At 38.3% G+C, this 26548-nt stretch overlaps 1 protein-coding gene across 1 annotated transcript; it reads right to left on the bottom strand.

The window, feature by feature from the left end:
- Positions 1–1665: 1665 nt before the first annotated feature.
- On the bottom strand, positions 1666–4791 carry LOC143583267 (protein PIN-LIKES 3-like). The gene is made up of 10 exons (XM_077065618.1): positions 4429–4791; positions 4205–4284; positions 4008–4132; positions 3258–3379; positions 3018–3173; positions 2853–2942; positions 2665–2765; positions 2218–2270; positions 1966–2151; positions 1666–1810 (listed from the first exon to the last, which is right to left on the bottom strand). The coding sequence occupies exons 1-10, from the start codon at positions 4561–4563 to the stop codon at positions 1686–1688; spliced, it is 1173 nt and encodes a 390-aa protein (XP_076921733.1). The 5' UTR covers positions 4564–4791; the 3' UTR covers positions 1666–1685.
- Positions 4792–26548: the final 21757 nt, after the last annotated feature.

The raw sequence follows: 26548 nt of genomic DNA, 5'->3' as shown, positions 1-26548 counted from the left end.
GCCAGAGGGACAAAAACATGTTGGTTCTCTTCGCAGGCTTTAGCATGTTTCTCCACCTTCTTCGTTTAAGCCCTTTCATTGCTTGCCCAGCTACAAACCCATTATCCCTCAAACCAGCTAAAGGAGATACCCCTGTGAGGTCAACACAAGCGTGTTTTCCCCCGGCCCAACCAAAGACGAGCAAATCTGTCGGTCGTAGAGTGGATCTCCCTTCCGTGGGGTCTGTAAGGAAGTTTACGGGGGCTTCCTTTTTAGCTGATATCCCAGCTCGCCTTAAGATGTCCCAAAGAACGTCCCGCACCCAATCATGTCGGTATTTGAACCCAGGCATCTCCTTGCAATGAACCGCATGCTCTCCGAATTTATCCAGACAAGCCTTACGGCAGATCGGACATGTTTCGTCTTCTGGGTACATTGGGACCATCAAACGGTACTTAAGAATGGCCCTATACTCGACCGCAGACATGCTTTGGCCCAAGCCATCAATCGGGATAACGGTCAGAAAATCTTGAGCATGAGGACCTTGTAAGCATTCAATAACCGCCTTCTGTCGGGGGGACAATCCAAAAACTTCTCCCAGGCTCTGAGCGATTTTGCCAAAAAGGGCATTCCCCAAAGTTTTTTGAGGCTTTGGTGGGGCGGTGTCCTTATTAGAGAAACCGCCAATGTCAAAGTCTGGGAGAGCGCCATTTAGGCGTTCCAGGGCCTGCACGTAGTCTGAGTCCAGGTCGACAACTCCGCTATTCCTTAAGATGTGATTCTGCAGCTTCCAAGACTGAGCCCTCGACGCTACAAAAGCGTAAACCCCAACATCATGAGCCAAAAGAAGGCCTAAACCCCCCATGCGCATGTTTTTTTTTTATATTTTTAGTTATGTATTTTTTATAGTAATGTTTTTTTTGTATTTCTTTTTAATTTTAATGCATTTTTATTTAATTATTTAAATAAATTGTTTTTTATTTGTTTAGTTTAATTATAAAAAGAAAATAATAAAAAAAAGATATTGTGTGCCCAATTTATAGCCCCCACCAATATACCCAAAAATAAATTCTCATCCTTTGCTGACTGGGCGACACGTGTCACAATTCACCCCTATTTGTAGCCTCTCCACTACGCATAGCCTAATGAGCAAAAATAGCTCTTGGCTAACAACCATTGAAAAATATATTGACTATTGTCAAGCATAATTTACCAATATAAGCCATACATGTCTTTATGAGTTACGGTGGTTATGTTGGACCATCATTGACCTTATTTGACTCAATTAGTAACCAGTTAGGCAGTTAATAATATTAACCCTCACTGACCAACATTGACCCATTGGTCATCATTGACCAATGACCAATATTGGTCGGTTCAAATACACTCAATCAAACTCGTTCTCATCAGGCCAAATCCGACCCTGTTGACCAATATTGGTCGGTTCAAATACACTCAGTCAGACTCGTTCTCATCGTCTTATGATATGTAGTTCAAATATAACGGTTTAGAGTCTAAATGAAAGAATATTTCAGGACAGAAGCTAGATTGACCAGGCCTCATAGGCTAAATTTCATTACTTCTATCTTTCCAAGGATTGGATTTGTCATTCGAAACCATCATATAAACAATTAAAAAACGAAAAATTATCGACAAAGATTCTGAGATACAAAATCAAACAACTTAAAACACCAATGTTTTGATAACTAAGCCACGAGCCACATGAAAAACGTCGACCAAACGGTAAGTGAAAGCGATGCCAAACCATAGGCCCACAACAGAATCACGGAACACTCGGTCTCACCTGCTCCAAATAGTTGTGTAATTGTACCTGCCATATGAATAATCTCACAAACTAGTGCAAAAATTCAAGAAAATTAGAGTCAAGTCCATTTGAGAGAATATTCAAGTTAGAGTATATTATAACTATCTTAGAGATGACTATGATTAACAAGTAGTAACAAAATCAGCCGCCCCAACACATACCAATGTTTATGGCTGGTGGAAGCGCATATTGTAGTAGAAGAACGAAAAGATAGAGAGGTTCTACATGCACTAAGCTAAAGTAAATTGCTCCTTTGACGATTAAAATTCCAAAACATGGCAAGAAGATAAACCGCACAGCTACTATTCCAACGATAAGTGACGATGAGATGCCAGATCCTTTGAGACCTGAAAATTACATCTATACCTCAAGCAACTGAATACGCTGATTGTCGATTTATGTTTTGTGTTTACCTCTTAAGAGGTTACCGCCCATAATCAATGTCATGGTTGGGATTGCTGCGTCCCTAGTACAACATGATCATCAATAGGATCCATTAGTTCTTTTGTTATGTGGGTCCCATTCTCATCATAGGGATATTTTTTTGGATTCGTAGGTGGTTTAGGATTAATCTAAGTACTTTTAGTCGTTTTTCGAATGTTGTTGTACTTCTAGGCAGTTTGCTACCCATGCAAACAAACTCTTTTTAACTTTTCTTGTGCAGTTTTCCACTTAGGTGACAATCAGAATGCATACACTTGCCACCCAACAAGCTCGCTTATTGGGGTAGCGAACTACCTAGAAGTACACAAACATCTAAAAAACACGCCTAGAAATAATAAACCATGTAGATCTTCTGACTCACAAAATGAATTTTGAAATATTATGAGACCCACAAAAATGAAAATCTGAGACTGTACCCTATTAAAGATGCAGAATCTTGGATCACTCTAAGGGGAGCCGTGGTGCCTATTAGTAGCCTGCGCATTGGCGGGATTGTTCCAATCATGAAGCCCACAATCTTTAAGATTAAACACAAATTGACAAATTGTTATGCTTGACGGATAAATAACTATAGACAGTGGTTTATTAACATTAAGCAGTGTACCGCTCCAGTGGTTGCTGGCGTAAACACAGCTTTCAAGTTAACCTGTCTGGAAAAGTTCCCCAAGTGTTGTTTAATCTTTTCTGTTGTCACCTGATGCACATTATGTTTTCATATTTGAGGTGAGCAATGAGTCTTAGCATCAAAAGCGAAAAAAGATAAATAGACCTTCCATTTCCCATTCATGTTAACAGTAGATGAAGATGATGGAAGCAAACTTTCAGTCAGGACAGAAGCCACAACATTGTTACCCGAATCTTGGGAGTTAACTGAGAATATGCGTACTAGGTTGTAAACGTAAGTCCACAGAAAGAGAGCTCCAATCTGATGAATTTATCATTAAGATTGATGGATATATATACTACCATAGATGGTGAATTTAAAAACTTTCGGAGTAAAAATACATACTGCCATAGATAGTGAAGCATAAGCCATGCCGAACTCATGACAGACATTAGGATCGCCAAAGGGACTGCCTTTCTCTTTGCATACAGCCGGTATTATGATCATTGGCAAGCTTCCCAGGTTTCCTGTCAAGCATGATCATAATCATAATCAAAACCATAATCACAATCCAAAATTCCTTTTATCGATCTAGAGGCGTTTAATGGGAAAATCAAGGCCATGTCGACCAGAGAAGTTGACAAAATGATATCGACTTTTACAACTACTAATAAGCCTGTGTTCAGCAAGTGTCCTCTAGCACTGCAGATTTCTAACCTCACGCACCAAGTTTATATGATGGCTATAGCTTCCTAACGAAATGCAAGCTATGCTAACCTGATTTAATCTAAGATGAAAGTATAATAATATGGTGATTCTTTCTCAAACTTCTTTCAGGCTTACAATATATTTTAATAAATATAAGACAACAATAACTTCCTGCCACGTACTAAAGTGTCCAGTGTCCACTAATACTAATACAAACTGAAATGATAGTGTTTAAACTCTTTCTATAACGTAAATGTTACCTCAACTACTTATTCCTAAGTTACGCCAGTTTTACTCCTTGTCTGGGATTGAACCCAACATCTCTCACCTAAAAGACTTTGACAATTATCATGTGGGCTAGTCCCACAGCCATAGTGTTTAAACTGACATACTCTTCTAAGCATTTCCCTTTAATCCTTTAGGGATTGTACGGTACAAGTAATTTACCTGCTGCACAAGTACCAAGAATGAGGCCCTTTAGATGTTGAGGGGGTCTAGTGATGATCAAAAGCACCCACCCAAGTGCTGATCCAATTATGAATGTCAGAAGAATACTGACAGGCATAAACCACCTGCAATTTTTAACAGTTGATCTTCAAACAATGACTTAATAAGTTTAAACCAACAAAAGGAAGTTAACTTACATAGAAATGACACTTTCAAGAGTGATTGTTCTAGCTAGATTGCTTCCCACAAGTGATGGAGTGAACACAAAGAACACAAGCTGATCACACAGAAAGTATATTAATTATTCAGAAAAAAGTGAATGTTGAAACAAGTCTGCAATATTCTTGAATCAGAAAAATGCAAATTTGTATTTACCATAGTTGCACTTTATTGATTACTTAATGAAAAATCAAGAACTTACCTTATGGACTTGCTTTATTGTACTTTGTCCAAAGATATCAACAGAATCCAAAGCTAGAAAAGAGCCAAGTGCAGTGACGATGAGTACTTTGAGAATAGGCATAGAAGCAGCAGAAAACAGATCTACAAACCCCATCCTTAGAACAAACTGTTGCAAATTCCGGAGAAGAAAACTAACAAATCTTCATGTAGATTATGAAGTTAAGGTTGGTATGCAATATTTAAATCTAACAATAAGTGGAATATTATTCATGTGGGGACAATATTGGGATTCTATCAAGTCACTTAAAAAAGATGCATGTATATGTTCAAGGAATTTCTTACCCAAACTAATGACTATGGTTTAGAGAAATAGTAAACCAAACTGTATGTTGTTGGCCGGACTTGCCAAATTGATAAACGGTTCATTTTATCCTATAACTTTAGTGACACTAAGAATATTCTCATCCAATCCCCCATAAGTATGTAAGGGAAGTTTGCAAATTATAAGGTGGAGTTTTGAGTGGTTGTGAGTGTAAATTATAGGGTAGAGTGAAAAAGGTAGTGGTTATTTGTATGAGGAAACAAAGTTTGCCCCTATTTACTTTTTAATATTTTTTTGAATTGGTTGTGAGTGGAGAATATAGAAAACTATAATGATAAATTTATAAAAAAAATATTATTTAATTGAGCAGGAGAGAGAAATGTAGTTTATTTTAGTGTAATTATAAAAATAAGGATGAGTGATAAGTTGAGAATGCTCTAACTAGTTATCACGTTACACTAATGGGTTGATTTATTAATTTACTATTAGTGCATGTGTAATGGTTTTACTAGAAGAGGAAAAACGTGCAAGTCAAGTTGGATGTTTTGTTTTTCAGAGGTAAAATGCATGCAGTCTGCGGACCACATGTGCAGACAGACATCTGTAGAAGAAGATGTGGACCAAACGTCTGCATTTTACAAGAAGAAGACTGTTTGTTTTTTAACGTCTGTAGATTGCTAAAATAAACTTATGGTGGTGTACGAACTGTGGTAGTGGGTGCTGGTACTGGACGGTGATAGTGGTAGTGGTGGGTGGTGGTGGCGGACGATGGGTGGTGGTGGTAGTGGTAGAAGGCGGTGTGGTTGGTGGAGGTGGTGGTTGTAGGCGGTGTTGGTGGGTGGTGGTGGCGGTGGACAGGGGTAATGGCGGACTGGGGGTGGGTGGTGGTGCTGGACGGTGGTAGTGGCGGACAGTGGATGGGTAGTGCTGGCGAACGGTGGGTGGTGGTGGATAGTGGGTATTAGTAGGGTGTGGTGTTTTAACCCTCTGTAAACCTTAGAAGATCTTAGAAATAGTCGGGCCAAGTCTACACCAACAATAGCTTACGCATACGTTTTTTAGTGAAACGTCTTTCTGAAAACAATATGTAGATTTCAATATACACATGCACTTATACGCGTGATCAGCATATGAACTTGTACACATGCACTTGTAGATTGATTGAAAACACATGATTCTTTAATATCTTACAAAAACAAAACCACCAAAAATACTTTTTTCTCTATTAAATTTCACTTAGCAATTAATATGGGTCAAGTTATTATTATACAAAAAAACAAAAATAAAAAGGATTTGTAACCATACATAAAAACCTTTAAAAAAATAATAAATTACGACTCAAAATTTAATAAAAAAATTTAAAAAAAATAAAAACACAAAAATGTTTCCACCGTCTTTCTCGTTCTAAAAAAAACAATGGTAAGTGAAAAAAGCCGTTGTGTCTTTTTGTTTACTATTGTGTTTTGTGTTTATTTTCGTCATTAATTGTGTCTTTTTTCCTTGACATTGTGTCTTTTTTTTCTTTATATTGTGTTATATTACTCAACATTATGTTATATTTTGTTTGGCGTTGTGTTATATTTTGCGATATATTGTGTCTTTTTAGTTATAATTGTGTATTTTGTTCATTTTCGTTATTGTGTCTTTGATCTCGGCATTGTGTTGTTTCGTCGATTTTTTTTTTATTTTTTATTTAACGGAAATGATGACGGAAACATTTTAGTTTTTTAATTTTTTTCATTTTTCATTTATATTTTAAGTTATGATTTTTTATTATTTTTTAATTTATTTTTAAGAGTGTTTGTACGGTAATAAATTTTTTTCACACTTCTCATTTTTATCTAACTTTGTATTTTAACTTTACTCTAAAGATGGAATGTTCTAACTTTATCGGCAGATAAAAGATGAGAATCAATAATAGTTTTTCACATCAAAAGAAGAATGAAAAAGACGGAGAATCTATCATCGCTTGGTGTCAACTTTCTGACTTATTCTTTGAATAATTATTCTCTCCTTTAATATTTTCTCGTTGTACTACAGATTCAGCAGCTTTTTTCAAATGCGCACCACATAAAAAGAGACCTTAAAGCCCTATCGTTGTTTTTTATATGGATGGGCCGACTCGGATCTGCTCGTTCGATCTAGCCCTCCTCTCATTACAATTCTGATTTCAACATTAGATATAGGCATATAGATACTAGAAGCGAATAAAAAAAATATGTTCCCGAATTGCAACGTGGTCCGAAACCGAACCACTCTAAAAGCTGGTTTGAGAGACGCTGTTTTGAGACCAAACTGAACCGTCGGCTTGTAATCGGCTTGAACTGAACCACACCGTCGATTTGTAATCGGTTTGAGATCTCCATTGTAAAACCGTCTTGGAACTGAACCTTGGGTACTGGACCGACTGGTCTTGGATCGAAACCCGTTAAAATGGAACCGAACCTTTTCAATTTAAAAATAGGGATGAGCATTTGAGAACCAAGTACCGATACTAGTACTCATGCAGTATCAAAACCTCATAATTGGTAGATTAGGTATGGTATTCGGTGCCCGCTTTTCTTGAAATCCGGTAGCTACCAATACCATCTAGAGATAAACATTATTTATAAATGCCAATACTGGTACTGTTATTGGAAAAATAGACCGATTTAATTAATTAACGTGGCATACCAAGTTATGACCGGTAAAAGTTACACCATGGGCAATAAACTAAAATCCACTTAATTGGTTTAAATGATAATTACGAACGATATGCGAAACGAAACATAGTTATATTTTGATCGTTAACAGGTTCATATTATTAATACTCATTATTACTGGTATAATTGTTTATTAAGCTTATTGCAGGTATTAAATGAGAGAAGGATAAATGGACTTGTTGAGACAGATACATGAACCAGTGTAATGATGCATATGCAACTTACCAAGCCACTTGTCGCGGATGCGTGTTTGCCTAGCCACTTATCGTGTTTGCATGTTTGCCTTGCCATTTGTCCAACCAATGCATGCATGTCTACTACTTGGTAAACATACATGCATCTCCATATTCTATATAAATGGATGCATGGAGTTGGAGATTAGAGCTTACATGATTGCACAAAACTCTCTAGAACACCCACAACCACCACCGATAATACGGTCGACCATTATCGTCGCCACTACCACTGGCCTACATCGTCACTGCCATTGGACAATTTTGACTCATCGATGCTCCGCTTAAGCATCGTCGCTGCAGTCAAAGGCCACCACTATCCGTGTTTCGTCAATTCATTTCAGCAGTGTGTGTTCGTTGAACCTTGGTATCTCAATCGAATTAGTTATTAACCGAGGTACATCTTTCTCACAATATCTAGATTATCTAATTGTTGTGTGTGTATCGTATATAATCGTGATCTGTTGGGTTTCATCACTACAACAAAAAGGGTTTTTTGGACCTTTTGTGTGGGACGCTTGTAAAATAGGGTCCTAAAATCTATTTAATAGGACAAATGAACATTTGGGGTCCTTTTACAGTGTATGCCACAGAACTGTTGTCCTAAAAAGTTATTTAATAGAATGGATGATTCTTTGGGGTCGTATTATCATATAACTTAATAAGACACTTAATATCTAAATCCTAATAAAGTAACCTATAAGACATGTAATTGTTGGTGTCTCATTATGTAGTAATGTAATATGACACTTGATCACTGGAGGTCTTATTATAACATAAGTTAATAGGACATTTGTAGTTAAGTCATAAATGTTCAGTGTTATAGGATCCTTTCTGGTCGATGTCATATAAGAATATAACTTAATAGGACATTTTACACCATAGTCTTATCACTTTAACATTTATAAGACGCTTAATCAATGTGGTGTTATTATAATACACCTTAATAGGACATTTGATATTTGAGTCATAAAACATCTGTTTTATAGGACGCTTATTCGCTAGAGTTTTATTATAACATAACTTGACACGACACTTGACACTTGAGTCTTATAACTTTAACCTTTCACTACAAATAAAATGTCATTTAGTGACACACGTTTTTAATGGTATTTAGATTTTGTGCCACTATTTTAGGTTTTAATGACTCTTTGAGCATGCTACGTTTGCACGAGAAACACTTTTACTTTCTATAAAATATATTCGTTTTTCCTAAATAATTAGAATATAGTTTTGTATTTAATTTAACATAATTGACTAATATTAACCCAAAATGATACTATATTAACCACCAATCATCATTCACACCTTTACTAATAAAATAAAATGGCTTCTCACTCTTTTCTTCTCCATCATTTGCCACCAAGTTCCAGATCCTGGAAGGAAAAAAGAGGTAAAATGCATCTCGCCTTTTGTTCCTGACTCTGATTACTCCAACGTCGTCGACTCCGTCATTACAACGTTGCCGTGAGAAGAATTATTTCAGTTATTTGCTTATCAAACTTTATTAAATTTTGCCCTAATTTTGAGTAATTTGCTGACAACTGAAGGTATGGAGTTGGAGTTCCTGATCGTTGTCGTTACGTATCAAACTTATGTTCTTGTGGCAAAGTGGATCACAACAATTGACAAATTTCAAAGGTAAGGTAGTGTTTGGTATGAAGAAATGGAAGATGGAATAAAATAGTTTATTTTAAAGGAATGAAATTAAGCATGTTTGGTTGCTATGAAGTAATGGAATTGATCATTCCTAATGAATGAAATTCTTTCCTTTTTTAAGCATTTTCATTCTTTGATAAAAGGTGTTTTTTTTTCATTCCTTTAAGGAATGGAAAAGTCAACAATTACTACTACTACTACCACCACCACCACCGTCGTATTTTTAATATTATTAATTTGTATAATACAATGTAATATTATTGTTAGGGTACAGAAATTTGACACTGTGGATACGTTATCCTGACATATGTTCTTGGATCAGTTATCTTTAGACAGATCCTGTCCAGGATCAGTGGTCCTCAGTACTTGGTATTATTAACAATTGTTTCTTGTGTGTAGGTTGTTATTTAATAAGTATAACGGCGCCAAGACTTATTCCACCGGATATCTCGCTATTGGATTTATCAAACACGTCGTCAAAGTCGTGGATGAAGATAGTGGGAAGGTGGCGGATTTATAGGACTTCTTGTTATGTCACAAATAATTGAGTACTGAGGATATGTTATTCTTGAAGACGTGTCTGGATCAATTATCCTTCTGAAGAGTTCTAGAGCTATGTCAGGATCATGGATCCTCGGTATTTGGTGTTGTTAACGATTATTTCTTATGTGCAGATCAATATTTGATAGATATAACGGCTCCAAGGACTAAGTCTACCTAAATTTTCGCTACAAGACTCCTTTATGCACATGGTCAAAGATATAGAGTGGCTAGTTGAGGAGTTGCGGATTTTTAGGACCTAGTTGTTGGTTAGTTATTATTTCTTTTCTTTATATACTGAGATTATGATCGATTAGGAGCATTCATTCAACACATGTATTATCACACACACTAGAGAAGAAACAAACATTCTCTCTATTCACTAGCTTACTTTGTAATCTCGATCATTTACTCACAACGATTGTAACACCCTTTTTATCTAATATAAACGACGGTGATAGTTTTCACCGTCCGGGGGTTTTTTGTGCCGGAGATCACGATAATCACATACTCACCGACCAAAGGTTACCTTGTTGATTATTGACAGAAAAGATTCGACCAACGATTACTTAGTTAATCCTTGATCGAAGAGATTCGAGCAAAGATTACCTTGATAAGTTTTGACCGAAGTAAGACTATCTTGGTTAAGGGATTTTCCCTCGTAATCACATCGCTAAGTTCAACAAGATTTCACTTATACATTAGTTATTATCGAGTTAGCACCTTACCTCACATTTACAAATTTGGATACTTGATCCTTAGCAGATTTTTGTCCAAAACAATTATTATTATATTATCAACATTATTATTATTGATTTAAATTTGGTGAATTAAAAACACTTTATAATGTGCATACGTGATTCACGTTTTAACGATTATTTTTATTTGGTTTGGTAATATCACCACAATGCATAGGTCCAAAAACTAGTTATTTTAATATTTGTATTATTATTAATATTAATAATAATATTAATAAAGTGATGAATCATTTCATTCCCATATAGAAACTAAACAAGACAATGGAATGGTAATATCCATTTCATTCCATTGTCCATTCCATTACCTCATTCATTCCATTCCATTCCTCCACTTATTTCATTACTTCATACCAAACAGACCCTAAGAATCATTAATTAATCCCACTTATTGTAGTTACATTTAATTAATTAATTAATTTTTTTATTTTGCACAATGGAGTTCTGGCACTACAACTAAAAGGTCATTTAGTGGCACACATTTTTAATGGCATTTAACTTTTGTGCCATTATGTTATGTTTTAGTGGCACTTTGTGTTTGCCACATTTTCTTGGCACGTCATTTTAGCAGCATTTAGTATTTCTGCCACTAAATATAGGTTTTATTGTATGTCATAATTGTTTGCCACACATATTTAGTGGCATTTAGTATTCGTGTCATTGAAAATTAAGTATGTAACAACACCTTGTGAATGTCATATTTTTTTAGGAAAATTTATAGCAACATATAGCATTTATATCACCTATATTTAAGTTTTAATTTCATTTTGTGTGTTCCATATTTGGTTGACGCATTTGATTTGCTTGTGTAACCATCTAATGACTTACGCATATAATGGTGTATTTTGATAAAATATTCGGATAATTACACCATGTAAATACCCAACTAACCAACGAGTGAAGTAAATCGCAACAGTTTACACAGTGAGTGTGACATTCAAGAGTCAAGAGGCTATTGGGTAAAATACACTTTACTAAAATATCTCAAAATCTTAATAATTCCAACATTCTTACTACGCAATTGTTGGATCTATGTTTTTTTTACAGAAAAAAAAAAGGAAAGAAAGCTTGAATCAACTAAGTGAGAACTTTTGTTTACCTCATTTAGCTTATTAACTATTATAGAACAAAAAGAACCATGACACAACTAAGCTTAAAACTATTTATGGATGAATGGAGCGGGATGATGAAAATTTTTATGGAGGGAAAGTAAAAGAGGGAGATTAGGTTGGGAAGGGAAATTTGGGGCGGGAGTTTAAGTAAACTTTTACTATAACTTTATTTTTATTTATATGAAAAAATTTAGTGTTTAGGGGAAAATTAAAAGAAAAAAAAATGATTTGTCCTTGTGTAAAATGGGTAGAACGGATTTGAACCCTAAATGTCAGACCCCAACTTAAGGAGGAAATGTCGGGGCGTGGACTGATTGCTACAACTCTCAAGGTACTATCATGCAATATTTTAATGACAATATCTATTAATTAAATTCAATTTTCAAATAAATCAAATACCAACAAGTACATAATCCATAAATACAATAATACAAATTTATATTTCCAATGATCTTGATTAAAATATTCTAACTTAAATTATTCACTAAGTCTTCACCAACCTGCATTAAATTTTTACGATAACCTGCATATGCATATAAAATAGAATTTTGTCAACAACACATGTTGAGTGAGTAAAACACCAGTTTAAGACACAACAATAATAGTATATAATAAATAAAGAAAGATGCAAACTCTTCCTGTGAGAATAAACAGTTAAGCCATATCACATAAACAATCAATCAAACCAAAAAGAAAGGGTTCAACCAATCCATATAAATGGACATTGGTTACAAAGTAAGGACTAAACCGTTGCCATAAAAATGGACATCGGTTGCCGAAGTAAGCAAATAACGTTCAAGTAAAGCAAGTAGGCAAATAGCAAGTTAAACATAAACTGATATACACACAAGGATTAACAGTTGCGGTTTTGAATACTAGATAATAGACAAATATATAAGATACGCACATGTCCCCAAAAAGGTTTAAAAATAAGTAAAATAGGGGAGTGAAATACTCACCTTAGCGATTAAGCAAGAGATAATGAATATGTAAGAAAGCTGTAACATCCCGAAATTTCTAAAATAATATTTAATATATTAATTGCGTCGGGTGAAATAATTGAGTTAGTGGATTAAATAATAAATATAAAAGGATAAGTAGGCTAACTAAAGGGAATTAATTATGGACCAAAAAGGAAAGATGGACTTTGAGTCCATGGGCTTAAGGGAGTATAAATACCCCTTAAACCCTAATCCTTTCCATTTTCCATCCATATTTTCCATCTTATCCTCTCCACACCATAAAACACACACTTAAGCCAAACATTCCCTCCATAGCCGCCGGCCACCATCCAAACCCTTAAACCGATCATAGTAGCATTGGATCTTCGATCATACAAGCTAGATAGCAAGCCCAAGATCACGTATCAAGCTAGCCGTAACCTAGAAACATCTAAAGGTATGTTCTTGATCTTAAAGGTTACGTTTTTATGAACGAATAATCATGAAACTCAAACCTAGAGTAGATCGGGTCTAGATACATCATAAAAATGCAAACTTGATGATTAAAATGGATGACTCATGGGTATAAACGGTTCTTAAAGAAAAATCCTATATCTAGCCTAGAACGTTTTAAATCTATAAAGGTCCAAGCTTTATGCCTAAAACGAAGTAGATCTAGATAATGGGTTAGTGACAGGGGTAAACCGTTAGTATGAATAAAAAAGGTAGTTAAAGTTATGGGTATAAACCATAAAACAGTAACAGAGATGGGTAAAAATGATTAAGATAAAAGGTGAGCTGAACACACCTAACCTGGGGGTTCTCGGCCACCTTATGGAGTTCTCGACCAACCCGAGATCTCGGTTGCAAGGAGTTTTCGGCCAAAATGGGTTCTCGGTCAAAACCTGAGTTCTTGGTCAAACCAAGGTTCTCGGCCAGAACAGGTTCTCGGTCAGAACAGGTTCTCGGCCAGGAACAGGGTTCTCTGCTGGGGGTTCTCGGCCACCCAATTTGGCTTGGGCCTGAGCTCAGACAGTGGACAGTTGGGCTAAGCCCATAGCTAATATAAAGCAAACTGGCCCATTAACTTAAGCTTAGCAATTAACCCAACTTAGAAAATTATCTAAAATGTTAGTGGAAAATGTTTAAGACAATTAATGAAAATAAATTTTTCCAACCCCAGCCAGGGGCTCTGCCCCTTGGACCCCGCTAGGGGCTCCCGCCCCTAGAACCCCGCTGCCAGGGGCGCTACCCCCGGACCCCCGTTCGTTGTGGGTTATATAAAGATAGAAATACGATATGAGTAGTAATAGTTATTTGATACATGTAATATTATACAGTTAGCCGTGCACAGCTCAAGAAGGGAATAACTATTAACGGTGAACGTAACCGCATTCAGGTGAGTTTCTAGCCCCACTTCCTTGTTATGTTTTCGGGTCTGTGTGCATACTCGATGTGACAGTTAATACACTTAACTTAAATGGTAAGTGTATGCCATGTATGATATATGTGTTAGATACGATTGATTGCTTGTCGGTACGTGAACGATCTTTGGATATTGCATGTACTGTTAGGTTATAAATAAAGATATGGATATTGTATGAAATGCAGGGATGATTATTTTTCGATACGTGAACGATCTTCGGATATTGCATGTTGTCACACCCGGCCCTGAGTGGCGGAAACAGCCGGGCGCGCGCGAGTGGGGATTGATAATTAAGCACGGGCCATTGCAAACATTTATAGTAAGATTTTCATTGCGCATGAAATGTTTAATACAAATACAATACATTGTTTAAAAATTACATAAAAACATCAAAGTATAAAACTGTTGAAGATTTCCACGCCCTATCCCCTTGCGCGGCGGGAACAACCACGCGCATCGAAGGGATAGAACTAAAATCTTCCAAAAAGCTAGTTTTAGATGTTCAGCGTGAGGTGCTCTAAGTGTGACTCCATGCGCTACCTAGTTATCTCCTGAAAGACACGTAAAAACATTTGAATCAGTATAAACTGAGTGAGTTCACAAGTTTTAGTAACTTGATAAATCGTATTGCATCATAATCTTGATACAAATCATTCTGAAACATAATTCTGATAGCATCATTAAAACACATGCTTGGTAAAACATAGTTCTATCAACATATTCTGATAAAATCGTTCCGCGGGTTACGCGCGAACATTTCTGGGAACTGTGCTCGTCTATGCAAAGTGGCGCTGCCACTACGAGCTAAAATAAGTAATACCGTCCCGCGGGTTACGCGCGAACGTTTCAGGAAAATGTGCTCGTCCATGCAAAGTGGCGCTGCCACTACGAGCTAATCAATAATTCCGTCCCGCGGGTTACGCGCGGACGTTGTGCCGGAAAACAAGGCGCTCGTCCATGCAAAGAGGCGCGACCCCTACGAGCGGGCTCAAACCCATAGTACTGCCCCATGACCATACTAGGCACTCGTCCATGCAAAGAGGTGCGACCCCTACGAGTGGGTGGATCAAACCAGCAGTCCCTACCCTTAGAGTTCCAATGGTAAAGTGATCACTTACTCGAGTTCTAGCGCACATACATCGAAAACCTTAGATAACCGTTCGCATTGCTCATCATGAAATATAATTTAAACACATAATCGCTTGCATAGCTTGTAAGTATACCATGATAAAACATTATTTAAGTACGTGTCCCTCGCCCCGAAAACAGTTTAAAAACAGTGAAAACAGCGAGAATAGGGGCTGTGAGACTCACCTGTGGTTCTTGTTAAGGGATTAATCGAGATTCGGGTTTTCTTGGTGTTGGCCTCGGAATCGAAGGTCTAGAATACGATTAAATAACAAGAAGTATATATATTAAGATCAAGAAATGGGAGAATATAAGGGTTGGAAAGTAGATCTCAAGGTTATATTCTCGGCTTACCTAGTAACAGGATCGGAAATGAAAACAACGGATGCTTGGGAGAGGATTAGTGCAAGTTTGCAGTTCTTTGAAGTGTGTTTTGGGTGATAATTTAGGTTACATATTTATAGGCAAACTCAAGGGAACACAATCCCTTGCTTTAGGGGATTGTAATCTTTTCATATCTAGGGGTAATGATGATAAAGTATGGAAATTATTATTATTTATTTAAAAGTGGAGTAGTGGATAAAAGATTTTGATTTTGATTTGGTCAGGACATGCAGGTCTGTGGTTGGTGGGAGTAGGGTGGCTGACAGTTGACTTTTCATGTTACAGTGTGCTTTTTCAGGTACTTTGTCAGTGTACAGTAAAAAGTGGAAAATCTCTGAAACACGCTACCGTTTCTTTTTGGGCGGGAGTAATCTCCTTACAACTGGAGAATAGACTAAGTGTTCTGCGCGTATTACTTTGTGCGCATAGCTTTCTGCGTGAAGGACATTTCTTTGCTGCGGGTAGGTGCGTGACCTTCTCGCAGTCAGGGACATTGAGTTTCATTTGTAGATTCTCCAGGTGGTCTTGGTATTTCAACATAGTGATCAGTTATGTTGAAGTCAATTCCATCTTGGAGCTTCAGACAAACTAGCTCTCAATGTTCCCGCCATGCGGGGAGGTTAGTTCCCTTCCGCACGCGCATAAACGATTTAGGGTGCACCCGCCTTAGCATCATGCGTGACGGTCAACCCATTAGACAACATAACGTTAAGGTACATGAAAACATAAAGCCAAAACATTCGCGCATGGCGCATATAACATATGCTCACGCTGGTTCTTAACATGGCGCGCTCGCGCAGGGCGCACATAACAAATGCACGCGCTGACTAACATGGCGCGCTCGCGCAGGGCGCACATAACAAATGCACGCGCTGACTAACATGGCGCGCTCGCGCAGGGCGCACATAACAAAATTACCTAATATTTAGGTTGATTACTTGGTTTAAGGGATTGGGAATTTACCGGGTGTCACATTCTCCCCCTGTTAAGCGAATTTCGTCCCGAAATTTAGGAGACGTTGCTGGCAGAAGCCATGCTCTGAAAGAGGTGTGGGTATTTCATGCGCATCTGGTCTTCTCTTTCCCAAGTGAATTCAGGCCCAACGCCTCGAGTTCCATTGAACCTTTACTAACTTGATTCTGCTTCTGCGTAACTTTTGTTCTTTCCAATCGGTTACGGCTATAGGCTCTTCTACGAAGTGCAGTTGTTTGTCGATGTGAACCTCTTCCAACGGTAAAATCAACGTTTCATCAGATAAACACTTTTTGAGGTTGGACACATGAAACGTATTATGAACTCCACTGAGTTCGGCGGGTAAACGGAGTTTATAAGCAACCGGACCGATCCTTTCCTGGATCTCAAATGGTCCGATGAAGCGCGGATTCAACTTTCCTCGCTTGCCGAAACGGGGGACTCCTTTCCATGGAGAGACTTTCAAAAGTACTTTATCCCCTACTTGAAATTCCAATGGTTTCCTTCGCACGTCTGCGTAGCTCTTCTGTCTATCGCGCGCTGTCTTAAGGCGATCCCTAATCTGAAAAATCTTGTCTGTTGTTTCTTGGATCAATTCTGGACCAGTCATTTGCTTGTCACCCACTTCAGCCCAGCACAGTGGGGATCTACACTTGCGCCCATACAAAGCTTCGAACGGCGCAGCCTTGATGCTTGTGTGATAACTGTTGTTGTAAGAAAATTCAACCAATGGGAGATGAGTATCCCAGCTACCACCGAAATCGATTGCGCACGCGCGCAGCATATCTTCCAATGTCTGGATTGTTCGCTCGCTTTGCCCATCCGTTTGAGGATGATAAGCTGTACTCATATCAAGGCGAGTACCTAGAGCTCCTTGTAACGATCTCCAAAACCTTGATGTGAACCGACTATCTCTATCAGAAATGATGGACACTGGGACTCCATGTTTTGAAACTACTTCTCGAATATACAATCGGGCTAACTTTTCCATCTTATCGGTTTCCTTGATCGGCAGGAAGTGCGCTGACTTAGTTAGCCGATCTACAATAACCCAGATCGTGTCATAACCCCCAGGTGTCCTTGGCAGTTTGGTGATGAAGTCCATAGAGATTTGTTCCCACTTCCACATGGGAATTTCTGGCTGCTGAAGTAACCCCGACGGCTTCTGATATTCAGCCTTTACTTTTGAACACGTCAGGCACTTACTGACATACGTCGCGATGGCGCCTTTAAGATTGGGCCACCAATACAGCGCTTTAACATCTTGGTACATCTTGTCTGCGCCAGGATGTACGGAATACCGCGTCTTGTGAGCCTCGTTTAATACTCGCTCACGCAATCCTCCCTTGAGAGGGACCCATATGCGGTTAGCGAAATATAGATTGCCGTTCTTAAGTTCCAAATTCTTAATCATACCCCCAAGGGATTCGTTTTTAGCAAACTCTGGTTTCAAAGCTTCTTGCTGAGCGTCTCGGATGCTGGTAAAGAGATCTGCGCGAATGGTCAGCCTTAGAGCCTTGACTCGTAGTGTTTTTATTCGCTCCTTCCTACTTAGTGCGTCTGCTACCACATTCGCCTTTCCAGGGTGGTACTTAATTTCACAATCATAATCATTCAACAACTCCACCCATCTTCGTTGCCTCATGTTTAAATCCTTTTGATCAAATATATGTTGAAGGCTCTTGTGATCCGTAAAGATTACACACTTTGTACCATAGAGGTAATGGCGCCAAATCTTTAGCGCGAAGACAACCGCTCCAAGTTCCAGATCATGCGTTGTGTAGTTCTTTTCATTGGTCTTGAGTTGGCGCGAGGCATACGCTATGACTTTGTCTCGCTGCATAAGGACACATCCGAGTCCCTGATGTGAAGCGTCGCAGTAAACGACGATGTCGTCCGTCCCCTCGGGCAGAGACAAAATTGGCGCACTACATAACTTCTGTTTCAACATTTGAAACGCTGCTTCCTGATTTTCGCCCCAAACAAACTTCTTGTCTTTCTGAGTTAGCGCGGTCAGAGGTAGAGCTATCTTGGAGAAGTTCTCAATGAAGCGTCGATAGTAGCCAGCTAGTCCTAGGAATTGCCTCACCTCAGTTGGGGTTTTTGGCGCTTCCCAGTTTTCGATGGCCTTGACTTTGGAAGGATCAACGTGTATTCCTTTCTCGTTTACAACGTGACCGAGAAAGTGAACTTCTCTAAGCCAAAACTCGCACTTGGAAAACTTCGCATACAACTTTTCTTTCCTCAACAATTCCAAAATCAATCTCAGGTGTTGCTGATGCTCGGCCTTGGTCCGAGAATAAATCAGAATATCATCTATAAATACAATCACAAACTTGTCCAAGTATGGTTTGCACACGCGGTTCATCAGATCCATGAATACAGCCGGCGCATTAGTTAGCCCGAAAGGCATCACTAAGAACTCATAATGGCCGTATCTAGTTCGGAAGGCTGTTTTCGGCACATCTTCCTCATGGACCCTAAGTTGGTGGTATCCGGACCGTAGATCTATCTTCGAATAATAACTGGATCCTTGCAACTGGTCAAATAAGTCGTCAATCCTCGGTAAGGGGTACCGATTCTTGACTGTCAGCTTGTTCAGCTCCCTATAGTCAATACACATCCGGAACGAACCATCCTTCTTCTTAACAAACAGTACTGGAGCTCCCCAAGGTGAAAAGCTTGGGCGTATGAAACCCTTATCCAATAGTTCCTGTAACTGATTGGATAGCTCTTGCATCTCAGATGGAGCTAGTCGATAAGGCGCTCGAGCTACTGGCGCAGCTCCTGGGACCAAATCAATACGAAACTCGACTTGTCGAGGCGGCGGTAATCCGGGCAAATCTTCAGGAAAAACTTCTGGAAATTCGCGCACTACTGGTAAGTCTTCAATTCTTCGCTCATCTCCTTTCTTCTCTACGACATGCGCCAGGAAGGCGTAGCACCCTTTCCTTAGGCACTTACGCGCCTTTAGGCACGAAATTAGTTTCGTCGCAACTCCCCTTCTTTCCCCTTGAATCACCAAGGTTTCTCCGTTCAACAGTGGGACCCGAACCTGCTTCTCATGGCAAATAACTTCCGCGTGGTTCTCGACTAACCAATCCATACCTATCACAATGTCAAAACTTCCCAAGTCTATTGGCAACAAGTTAATATTGAACCCGTGACCTCCCATGACTATTACACATTGTTCAGTTCTTTCGTTTGCGCATAACTGCCTACCATTGGCTAGTTCTATAGTATAAGGTGTGTCTAGCCTACTGGTTGCTAGGCCTAGGGAGTCTTTAAACTCAGCGGATATAAAACTTAGGTCAGCGCCAGTATCAAATAAGACAGATGCAAAATGTCCGTTAAGCAAAAACGTACCGGTTACCACATTCGGCTCTTCTTTAGCTTCGCCTGCGCCGATCACAAAAGCTCTCCCGCGAGCTTGGTTTCCCTTTTGCGGGCAATCCCGACTAAAATGCCCTGGCTTCCCGCATGCGTAGCAGTTGTCGCTCGCTCCAGCTTCTCTGACACGGCAATTCATCGTCTTGTGCCCTGGTCTGCCACATTTGGCACATTCGATTCTTGCGCATTCACCCTCGTGGTGATACTTGCATTTGTTGCACCATGGGCGAGGCCCGCTGTATCCTTTCCTTGATGGCTCCGCGGCTTGGATCGCGTAAGCCCTTACGCTCTCCTGCTTCTTGAACGGTGGTTGCTTGGAGTCGGACCCTCGGTGGTGAGAGTTCCACTTCCTCTTGGGATCAGAGGTTCGCTGCTCGATTCCGCGCGTAGTTAACATACCCGCACGGACCGTATCCCTTGTAAGGGTGATGGCCCGCGCTACCCGCCTCATCAAAGGTTGGAGGTGCTGCGGCGTTGAGCGGAACCCTAACAACAGGAGGTAACCCAAAGATATACCTCTCGATCTTCTTTTCCTCCGTGTTTGCCATGTCTGGCACCAACTGGCAAAGCTCGTTGAACCGGTTGTTGTAGGCGTCGATATCCGTTCCTACCATTGTGTGGTTCCAGAATTCCTGTTGTAGGTTCTGAATTTCTGCGCGAAAGCAGAACTTTCTCATCAACATTTCCTTCAGTTCCTCCCAGGTCTTGTGAAGAGCAACTTCTCGCCCCATGGTTTTCACTTGAAGCTTCCACCAAGACGAAGCTGCTTCTTGGAACATGCAGGTCGCGTAAAGGACCTTCTTGTTCTCACTACATCCGCTAATGGAGAGAACTGTCTCCATCTTGTCAATCCAGTTGTAGAGCCCAATGGCCCCTTTGATACCCTTGAATGGCCAAGGCTTACAGGCCATGAATGTCTTGTAGGAGCATCCTTTGTCCAAGGCTCCTGATTCGGGTTCTGGGGTCTCATTCTGACGACCCTGACTTGATTCGGCCTTGCTGGCCTCATGTGTTGCGATTGCTTGCGCGATTATTTCCGCGAGTTCCTCGGGTGTCATGGTAATTCCTTTGGCTTTAGTTGGAGGCATTCTCGCTTTAAAAGAGAATGAAAATATATCAAACTTAGCGCATGTATTCCGAGCACATAATATTATCATTATTTACTAGACACTGTGTGACCCGTGTTCCTAAGTGTGTGTATAGTTTCTTTTGAAAATATTTCATGCGATTTCCCCCAACGGTTATAGTCTAGGTTAAAACTTCTCTTCCTAGTTCGCTATAACCAGTGCTCTGATACCAATCTGTCACACCCGGCCCTGAGTGGCGGAAACAGCCGGGCGCGCGCGAGTGGGGATTGATAATTAAGCACGGGCCATTGCAAACATTTATAGTAAGATTTTCATTGCGCATGAAATGTTTAATACAAATACAATACATTGTTTAAAAATTACATAAAAACATCAAAGTATAAAACTGTTGAAGATTTCCACGCCCTATCCCCTTGCGCGGCGGGAACAACCACGCGCATCGAAGGGATAGAACTAAAATCTTCCAAAAAGCTAGTTTTAGATGTTCAGCGTGAGGTGCTCTAAGTGTGACTCCATGCGCTACCTAGTTATCTCCTGAAAGACACGTAAAAACATTTGAATCAGTATAAACTGAGTGAGTTCACAAGTTTTAGTAACTTGATAAATCGTATTGCATCATAATCTTGATACAAATCATTCTGAAACATAATTCTGATAGCATCATTAAAACACATGCTTGGTAAAACATAGTTCTATCAACATATTCTGATAAAATCGTTCCGCGGGTTACGCGCGAACATTTCTGGGAACTGTGCTCGTCTATGCAAAGTGGCGCTGCCACTACGAGCTAAAATAAGTAATACCGTCCCGCGGGTTACGCGCGAACGTTTCAGGAAAATGTGCTCGTCCATGCAAAGTGGCGCTGCCACTACGAGCTAATCAATAATTCCGTCCCGCGGGTTACGCGCGGACGTTGTGCCGGAAAACAAGGCGCTCGTCCATGCAAAGAGGCGCGACCCCTACGAGCGGGCTCAAACCCATAGTACTGCCCCATGACCATACTAGGCACTCGTCCATGCAAAGAGGTGCGACCCCTACGAGTGGGTGGATCAAACCAGCAGTCCCTACCCTTAGAGTTCCAATGGTAAAGTGATCACTTACTCGAGTTCTAGCGCACATACATCGAAAACCTTAGATAACCGTTCGCATTGCTCATCATGAAATATAATTTAAACACATAATCGCTTGCATAGCTTGTAAGTATACCATGATAAAACATTATTTAAGTACGTGTCCCTCGCCCCGAAAACAGTTTAAAAACAGTGAAAACAGCGAGAATAGGGGCTGTGAGACTCACCTGTGGTTCTTGTTAAGGGATTAATCGAGATTCGGGTTTTCTTGGTGTTGGCCTCGGAATCGAAGGTCTAGAATACGATTAAATAACAAGAAGTATATATATTAAGATCAAGAAATGGGAGAATATAAGGGTTGGAAAGTAGATCTCAAGGTTATATTCTCGGCTTACCTAGTAACAGGATCGGAAATGAAAACAACGGATGCTTGGGAGAGGATTAGTGCAAGTTTGCAGTTCTTTGAAGTGTGTTTTGGGTGATAATTTAGGTTACATATTTATAGGCAAACTCAAGGGAACACAATCCCTTGCTTTAGGGGATTGTAATCTTTTCATATCTAGGGGTAATGATGATAAAGTATGGAAATTATTATTATTTATTTAAAAGTGGAGTAGTGGATAAAAGATTTTGATTTTGATTTGGTCAGGACATGCAGGTCTGTGGTTGGTGGGAGTAGGGTGGCTGACAGTTGACTTTTCATGTTACAGTGTGCTTTTTCAGGTACTTTGTCAGTGTACAGTAAAAAGTGGAAAATCTCTGAAACACGCTACCGTTTCTTTTTGGGCGGGAGTAATCTCCTTACAACTGGAGAATAGACTAAGTGTTCTGCGCGTATTACTTTGTGCGCATAGCTTTCTGCGTGAAGGACATTTCTTTGCTGCGGGTAGGTGCGTGACCTTCTCGCAGTCAGGGACATTGAGTTTCATTTGTAGATTCTCCAGGTGGTCTTGGTATTTCAACATAGTGATCAGTTATGTTGAAGTCAATTCCATCTTGGAGCTTCAGACAAACTAGCTCTCAATGTTCCCGCCATGCGGGGAGGTTAGTTCCCTTCCGCACGCGCATAAACGATTTAGGGTGCACCCGCCTTAGCATCATGCGTGACGGTCAACCCATTAGACAACATAACGTTAAGGTACATGAAAACATAAAGCCAAAACATTCGCGCATGGCGCATATAACATATGCTCACGCTGGTTCTTAACATGGCGCGCTCGCGCAGGGCGCACATAACAAATGCACGCGCTGACTAACATGGCGCGCTCGCGCAGGGCGCACATAACAAATGCACGCGCTGACTAACATGGCGCGCTCGCGCAGGGCGCACATAACAAAATTACCTAATATTTAGGTTGATTACTTGGTTTAAGGGATTGGGAATTTACCGGGTGTCACACATGTATTGCCAAGAATAGCGATGATTGTCTCCAGATATGGATATTAAATGTTAACATATATATAGAGTTCCCTCTACGGATAATATATAGAGTGTTCCTTTGATGGAAAGCATAGTGTTCCTTTAATGGAAAGCCCCGTGTTCCTTTGATGGAAAGTATAGTGTTCCTTTAATGAAACGCCCATATATATATATATATATATAGTGTCATTCTATGAAGAATATAAATAGCAGGGTAATAGTATTAGTTTTTTTAATAGATATTATGTGACGTCCTCTTATGGATATTTATACAAGGATAAGATATGTATGTATGTATGTATGTATGTAAGATATTTGTATGTATTGTATGTCGCCTGATTAACTAGAACTCACTCAGCGTAGCTGACTTTTAGTATGCACGCAGGTGAATATGATTAAAAATCTAGCATGAGGTTGACACATGACATGGATCGAACAGCTATCATTTGAAAATGGAAGAAATGATGTTTTAATATGATGATTTATGTTATGATTTTAAAGAAAAGATTAGATGTTTTGTAATAAACGGTTACAGTTTTATATTCCGCGAAAGTTTTAATAAACTCTTATTTGTAGAAATGTGTTTATGAGTAAATCCGACGCTAAAGTAGGGCTACCGGGAACGGGGCCTTACAAAAGCGGTAAGCGAAGCTCTTCGGGAATGATACCAATGAGAAATCCTAAGTAACAATAATTGTGGGAAAATAAATATGGATTGAATACTAAACTAAAATTAGATAGAGGTTCGGAAATTGATGGTCGAGTATGTTCTTACAAAGGTTAAATATTACTTAGATTCATATTAAGTTTATTATCAAATTTTTTTCGTAAATAATATGATTTTATTATATAAAATACTTAAGAATACTTAAATAAATAGTTATAAAGGTCCTATAGTTTATATAAAGAGATTTGCTAAATATTTCTTTTCAAGTTAATATTGTAAATAGTTAATAGATAATAAATAATAATATTTATATAAAATATAATATTTTTATAAAGTACTTTATAATTATGTAAAATTATAAGGTTTAATATATATTTTAAATATACAACCATTTCAAATCTTTATTAAAACCTTTATTAAACATGTAATACTAGTGTGTGTGTATATATATATATATATATCTAACTATCTATTTAATTATCTACCATGAAACTCTATGTGTCACTCTCAGATTGCTCCCCCAATTCTCTAGAGCCACCAGATTGTTTGATTTCTAAATGGAGGCTTCTCATCATTTGACCCGAATTCACGGGTATGGGTCTTACCAAACCTGGATTGTCTTTAAATGAGTTATAACATCTCATTTATTTTTGAAACTCTTTCATAATCAAACAATAATTTTTGCGGGTCATGGGTTTCACCAAACCCGGATAAACTTTAAACGGGTTATAACATCTTATTTATTTGTGAAATAACCCCTTAGTTATCAAGAATAATTTCCACGGGTTATAGGTCTTACCAAACCCTAATAGCCCTTAAATGGGTTATAAGATATCATTTATTGGTATACACTTTCATCGTTAAACCCTAATTTAATTTATCACTTTTACATGTTCTCTGTTGCTGGTCTATCATCTCCTTCACGGTTAACTTCTGACACTACCCACCATCGTCAAATACATCAACGTCCCATTTTTCATTAGACAAATATTTGTATTCATGTTTGTTCATTTAAAAAAATCAACATGCCCGTATTCGTTTAGTTTTGTTCATTAAAAAACTAAAAAACATACTCATCTCAATTGGAAAAACCCAAACGCTAAATATATAATAATAAACTAATATATATGTATAAAATTAAAACAAAACTACGTTAAAAAATAAAATAAATCATCATAAAATAGCAAAACGATTAAAAACAAAAACTTGAATAAACTCCCGTAACACGGGAGGATCAAACTAGTATATATATCTATAATATATATAATCGAAGACAAAAAAATCCTACGTGTCACGATGTGGTCCCCCCCTTTTTTGGAGTCACCAGATTTACTTGATTTTTAAATGAAGACTTCTCATGCATTTGACCCGAATTCATGGGTATGGGTCTTACCAAACCCAGATATTCCTTAAACGGGTTACAACATCTCATTAAATTAAAAATTATTCTCACCAAATTATTGATATAAAAATCCTATAAAATAGGATATAATAAAAATTAATATCTTATTTATTTTAAAAAAAGATATATATATATATATATATATATATATATTATTTAAATTAAAAACCAATTTGATAGTAAAAAAAATAAACGGGTCTTGGGTCTCATCAAACCATAAGTATATTATTAATTTTCATTAATATTATTTATAATTAACAAACCAACTTTATAGTAAAAAAAATAAACGGGTCTTGGGTCTCATCAAAACCATATATCTTTTAAACCGGGTTATAACATCTCATTTATTTGTGAAACAATTTATCAACAAACCATAAGTATATTATTAACTTTCATACAATAAAAAAAATATAAATTCAAAAAATAAATAAATATTAGAACAAACATATAAAATAACCCCGTAATACGGGGGATAAAAACTAGTATATATATATATATATATATATATATAACTTTAACCAAGATTCGTAAACGTTAATCGACTTATATGTTGGTTTTAATAAAATGCAAATTGATTATGAGTTTATATATATTCAAGATATTAATTTGATGATTTAATATAACCATTAAAATAATTAGGTCCTTTAAATAACTTAACAAAACAGGGCAGGGGGAGGCTCGAGCCTGCGCCCCCAGCCGGGTCAAGACCTTAGCCAACACACACAGGACCAACTGAGCTACACAGTCCATTGATTGATAAACGAGAATAATTTATTATATACAAAAACGTACATTAGCCCCAAAACCATATTAACCCTAATTTACAAACTCGTTAATCCGCTTATTATTTGATCAATTAAAGTTCGGGCTTTTGATTAGAATGGAACGACGAGTTTAACTATATAAACAATTACCTGTAAAGATGCTT

This window comes from Bidens hawaiensis, unplaced genomic scaffold (assembly GCF_021521415.1).
Source record: "Bidens hawaiensis isolate Kalapana, Puna unplaced genomic scaffold, B.hawaiensis_p1.1 tig00032213_1, whole genome shotgun sequence".
NCBI lineage: Eukaryota > Viridiplantae > Streptophyta > Magnoliopsida > Asterales > Asteraceae > Bidens > Bidens hawaiensis.
The sequence above is the reverse complement of the archived record's forward strand: the minus strand, read 5'-3'. Positions and strand labels throughout refer to the sequence as shown.